Consider the following 6,000-nt stretch of genomic DNA (forward strand, 5'->3'; position numbering starts at 1 on the left):
CTGTGCAGAAGATGGTTGGAACAACAAAATATGGCAAGATTGAGGGGTGTAGGGGCAGCCAGAGTGACGTCAGAACGAGTGGATCAACGCATCCAGAGATAAGCTGCAGCAGACCCACAAGTCACTTGTTCCTTGATTCGGCAGCAGGTGCAAGATACCCTGAATGTTCCCGTGTCAACCAGAACCATTTCCCGTCATTTGGTCGCACGTAGTCTGCAATCACAGTGTCCGCTAAGAAGACTGCCATTGACCCCACAACATAGACAGCAACATTTAGTATGGTGCCGGATTAGAGCGACGTGGATGACAGAATGGCGAAATATTGTGTTCTCAGATGAATCCCGCTTCTGTTTATCCAATGATAGTCGCTGCATACATGTGTGGCGTCGACGTGGAGACATATCTAATCCGGCAGTAACTGTGGAACGTCCCACTGCACGACAACGTGGCATAATGGTTTGGGGTGCAATTGCGTACAATTCCATATCACCTCTAGTTTGTATTCAGAGCACTATGACGGCCCAACGATACTTGGATAATGTGCTGCGGCCAGTGGCAATCCCTTACCTTCAAGGGATACCCAATGCAATTTTTCAGCAGGATAAGGCCTGACCACACAGTGCTCGCATCTGCCAACATGCTCTCCAAGGCACACAGATGCTTCCCTGACCACCATACTCTCCTGACCTGTCACCAATCGAACATGTCTGGGATGTGATTGGACACCGTTTGCAGATTCTGTCCCTGCCTCGTTCAGAAGACGAACTGTGGCAAATGGTTGAAAGGGAATGGAGAGCCATCCTTCTGGACACCATCCGCACCCTTATTGACTCTATGCCTAGACATGTTTCTTCATGTATCGCTGTCCCCGGTGGTCCTACATCCTACTGAGCCGACGCCGTTCTCGCTTTGTATTCTGCCTATCATTTTGAAATTAAGATCTTTTATTATTCCTTGCTGTCTCTGACTTTTTTCCAAATTTCATCACTTTCTGACCACTCCTTCTTAATGTTGCATTTTCAATGTAGAGCAGTGTATTTTCAGGATGCAAAAGGTTTGAAATCTCAAACAAGCCACACAATTTTCAGCAATGGACGTGTTTCAATGTTGGCATGTTTCCAAAAACATACATTTATGGAGGAAATTGTAGTGGTGAAGATCGATTGGGGAAAATAAGGAAAAGAGGAACCAAAAATGCTAGAAAAATCAGAATCTTTTCAGAATTAGGATGCAAAATTTCTGTAGAAAATATGTTAAAACTGCCGATTTTCTACAAAATCTTCCAACTCAGGATAGAATTTTGCACAAATTCTACCAATTTCTTTAAGTTTAAAGTAATAAATCTAAAATTTCTGCAGATGACATACAAATTTAACATTTTTTGCAAGATTTCTGCTGAATTATCGTTATTTCCGAGAACAGCTCAGGGATCTGTTCTGCAACATATGTCACAAATTTAGCTATATCCTGCTTTGGGGACAACTCAAAAACATTAAAAAGTAAAAACCATTCTTCATTTTGATAAGGATGCCGAGATTATACTTACCTACACCGTCTAATGTACCAAAACAAAATTCCAAGCACAAATACAAAAACTGCAACAACAACAACAAGTAACTGCAAAGGAGGAAAAAATACAATTAGCATTCTTAGAAAAATTTAACAAAATATAGTCCAAAACCCACAAACAGTATCACAATTATAAATATTAAACAGAATTATGTGACAAATGTTCCTCTTACAAAAAAAAAGTTTTTTTAATTAAAAAAATTAATTAAATCATTTGTTAAAATTTGAAATTTAACTTAAACTAAGTACAGAATTTGTACTGTAGCATAAATTTACAAATGCCAACAATGCTATTTTTCTGCAATAAAATTAAAAAATCCAAAGCCTACATTCTATTCAAAATTTATGCATTTGTTTGAGTTAAATCTGAAATGAAAATTAGAATTTTCATGGACAATTTGCCTCAAATATGTCACTCTCAATAAGAATTGTAATTGGTGCTAAGATATGTTTATATTATGCTAATTTTGAAGAACATTTTGAAAAATAAAGGTACAAAAATTGAAAGAATTACTACAAAACATTGCGTCACAAAAACTTTCATGCATATCAGTTTTGTTTAGAAATTTTTGAATGAGATTTACTAGCAAACTTTTTACTATAATCAATTTTAAGTTCATTAAATTATTTAAAACAATAGTACAATACTGACTGAAATATTAATATGCAGAAAACTACCAACAGCTGATTCAGGGTTACCAAGATCCCCTCTTTCAGTGCAGGAGAATTAAGACTTTTAATGGATACCTTTCTATTAGCTTTTTTGCATTGCAGAAGAAATCCTTCTAAGAACCAGGGTTCCCGCTATGGTCGCATTTTTTGAAAAATGTGAAAATACTATCTAAATTACGAAAATGAAGCAAGTCATTTTCGTTTTTTTGCTTAAGTAAAAAACTAATTACATAAATGATGCACGATTGGAGAGATGAAGCTAGCTAGCACAGGGTTGGCTTTCTGCCGGCAGAAACTAGTTTTTGCCGTGCCAGTGGCAGAAACTGGTTATAACCGGTAAAAACCGGCAGAAACTAGCAAAAACTTAAAGCATCTTTAATTATACTTAAGTGTTTGCTAAATGATATTCATTTAAGTAAACTAAAAAATTAAACGTGAAATACACCGCCAGCTCAGTCATTTCCAGCCGAGGACTGCAGTTTCGTGCTCATTAGCACTCATCAGCCCGGCATAGGAAAGTGACTGAACTGGAGATGGAAAACCTCTTAAGGAAGCCAAGAGTGCGAAACAAACTGGTAGCTAACATAGAATTAGCAGACCAGACGAGTGACCGAAGCAATGGTTCGGTTCAACTCGAAGATTGAACGCGAGGCAAGGTATATTCAGTAAATTCAGTAAATTCTGCAGTCCTCGGCTGGAAATGACTGAGCTGGCGGTGTATTTCACGTATTTTTGCTTTAGCCCTGGCTAATTGGGCTGTAATTTACTGAATATAAAAAATTAAACTTCATTTCATCATTTAAAAAAATAAAAAACTATGATAATGCCCTTGATTTAGTTCGAGAAGGGAACTTTTCAATTGCAAATGCTCGTAATGTTTGGATTAATCTAACAAAGGACGAAAAATCATATAGGTGCTCAGGAAAGCGGAGCGACATACAAAATTAAAAGGCATTTCTGATTTTCTTTTGCTTACTCATACGCTTCATCTAAATTGTTTGTGATCAAAATTATCACGTGCTTCAAGAAGAAAGTGCCAGAATTTTACTTGCCAATAAATATTAAGATAGATTTTGTATGTAATGTCACAGTTTTGCAAAACAAATTGGCCCTACTTCTCGAAACTTATTTTTCCAGTTAAATTTCTCTCACTACCCCAGTTACTACATGGTGGACCAGTTTAAAAAAAAAAAAAATACAATCGATGAAAGTTTCACGAACATTGCTTGTTCCTTCATGCATTGCCTGCTAGCTCTTCTGTTGAAGAAATATTCTAAAGTTTCTCATTTGTACATATTAGGTTGAGAAACTATTTAGATTTTAGAAACCACCTTTACTAAGAAGCAACTGCAGGGTCCAAACAATGTAACATTTGATTTTAAATTGTGGTAATATCGTAATTAAATTGTGCTTTGGCTAATTATTATTTTTTTCATGCACTTCCTATTGCATGTCAATAATTTAATTTTTTTTTCATTTTGTGAGTTTTTGTCGCAAATGTGGCAGAAAGTGGTTTTTGCCATGCCGGTTTTAACCGGTTTCTACCAGTGGTTTTAACCGCCTCAGCAGAAACTTGCCAACCCTGAGCTAGCATGGAGATATTTAACTTAATCTTATTAGAAATCTTAGCTAAAATGTTAAAATTACTTTTGAGTTCAACAACGCAGTCTTAATAAGCATTATATTCTCCCAGTGGTAAATGTACTGTGTGCATGGGGGGGGGGGGGACTAGTTCACTTTTGAAAATAAAACTTCGTGTTTTCTTAATAAGTGCAATTATTTTTTTTTTTCTTTTTTAATATTTCAAAATAAAAATAAATACGGTTACTGTATATTTATTTCTTTAAAGATTTCATGCTTTATTTTGAATTTAGTTTTCAACTGTAGATGAATCATAGAGCTATTTTGAAAGATAATGTGAACATTTTAGCATTCTGCTAAAGCTTTTTTCCATCAATTTTAGATTTTTTGCTAAAATTCTTTTGAACACAGCTTAAACCCTGGTAACAGCAAAATTTGTGCTACCAGTTTTTTTGCAAATTTGTGAATTTTTTCATTGTATATTAACTTTTTCTGTTCAGAATGCATTATTTAACCCTCCGATTCAACTTTGCTTGTTAAAATATATAAAAGGCACTGTAAGATTTACCATACATATAATGTGTTGTTTATTAAAGAATCTGAAAAAGGAACAAAATAAATCTAACAATACAATTTTTTTTTTTTTTAAATCACAAAATATTGGACCTATGTTGGCATACAGCAATGGTGCCTAACCTAAGGCCCGCAAAGCTGTTCCATGTGGCCTGTTTTGTTCAATATAACAAACCAAAAAGCACGAATAGTGACAATGGCACAAACATTATATATTATTTGGAGCAAAATTTTCAGAAATTGGTGTCTGAAAAACAGATGTATTCAACAAAATAAGCATGTTCTTCAGAAAAAAAAAATCAAATGTTTAGACATTTCATGAGCGTTCTGGCACGTTAAAATCATTTCTATATGAAATGCGGCTCTCGGGTTGAAAAAGGTTGGGCACCACTGGCATAGAGCAACCAGTTGATTAATTTGACGACGTAGCAATTAGAGCCATAAGATGATTTCACAAGTTTTCAATTACCAGTAGCTCTAATAGAATGTGCCTGGTTACTCACTGGTTAACCACGGTTGACCGGTTTGCTCTACGCGAACATGAGGATTTTAAGCAGAACTACAGTAGAATGTCAAAAATCCAAATGCACTTTTCAAGGCTTAAAATAATTATTCATTTAATTCGCATAATTATAATTAACATCGTCAAATTGAAAAACAAGGACATACCAAAATTTCTACCTGAAGATTAACAATTTTTTTTTTTCTTTTTGTAATTACCTGAACAGCAAATTTTATAGCCAGTTAAAAAACAAAATTGAAATACGGATTTCAATATCACCAAATCTATTTCAAAGTTACTAAAAACCGAAACAAGTTTATTCTTTTTAACATCTTAAATGAGCAAAAAAAAAGTTCACTATTGAAACACTGAAGCAAAAAAGTTTCGCTAATCACTTAACTGTCAAAAGTTACTCACAATTGCAAGGGAAAAAAGAATTTCTTGCGAAAAACGCATGCACAAGTAGATTCTAAATGAAGTTAGTTATGTTCGAAAGAGAAAAAAAAAATGAACGTAATATGAAGAGCTGAATTTGAACATGAGAGCGCCGATAATAAAAAGTGAGTACCCAATAATACTGCTTAACGAAAGAATCCCACGAAATATCTTCTTCGAATGGATCATTCATGATATGTTTTCTTTGATGACGTCCTTAAATTTAAAATTAATCATATTTTTTTTCTAAATTAATTTCATTTAGACACTATTGTCCTGCTCCATGCTCAATTGTTTTTGTTTGGAAAAAAAAAGAATCAAAACCACCTGAGATAACTGTCACGTGAAGCTGATGCCAAACCTTTCTGCCTGACAATTCATTTTTCAAAAAATAATAAGATTTTTCGTCACACAATGCGACATTTAGCGAAATTTCCTCTTTGTTTTAATTCACTCATCATATGATATTTACTCTCAAATACGTTGGTACACTATTATAACTATTAAAAAAGGTTTCTCAAAAAAATCCCTAAAAAGCTAAGTTTTTTTCCCCTTTACCCATGAGCATGCGCAATAACCATTTCTTGATATACGCTCTTGGATGTGATCTTTGTTTAATTTTTTATTTTTTAAGTATGTCAACATCGCGCTTCGCGCCCACATGTGTA

At 34.5% G+C, this 6,000-nt stretch overlaps 1 protein-coding gene across 2 annotated transcripts in view; it reads right to left on the minus strand.

The window, feature by feature from the left end:
• Positions 1 to 5,771, minus strand: part of LOC129230642 (slowpoke-binding protein-like) — a 53,365-nt gene extending 47,594 nt beyond the window's left edge. Inside the window, exons 1-2 of one of the 2 annotated variants that reach the window (XM_054865059.1) lie at positions 5,660 to 5,771; positions 1,547 to 1,617 (exon numbers count right to left, since the gene is read on the minus strand). Coding sequence is in view for 1 of the 2 variants with exons in the window: in XM_054865058.1 (XP_054721033.1) it covers positions 1,547 to 1,617; positions 5,466 to 5,525 (131 nt within the window). In the remaining variant the exon portion in view is untranslated. Of the gene's footprint in view, positions 1 to 1,546; positions 1,618 to 5,465; positions 5,630 to 5,659 lie in introns of those variants that run through there. The other variant, XM_054865058.1, reaches the window with a different exon arrangement.
• Between the last annotated feature and the right edge of the window lie 229 nt (positions 5,772 to 6,000).

Source organism: Uloborus diversus, chromosome 9 (assembly GCF_026930045.1).
Source record: "Uloborus diversus isolate 005 chromosome 9, Udiv.v.3.1, whole genome shotgun sequence".
NCBI lineage: Eukaryota > Metazoa > Arthropoda > Arachnida > Araneae > Uloboridae > Uloborus > Uloborus diversus.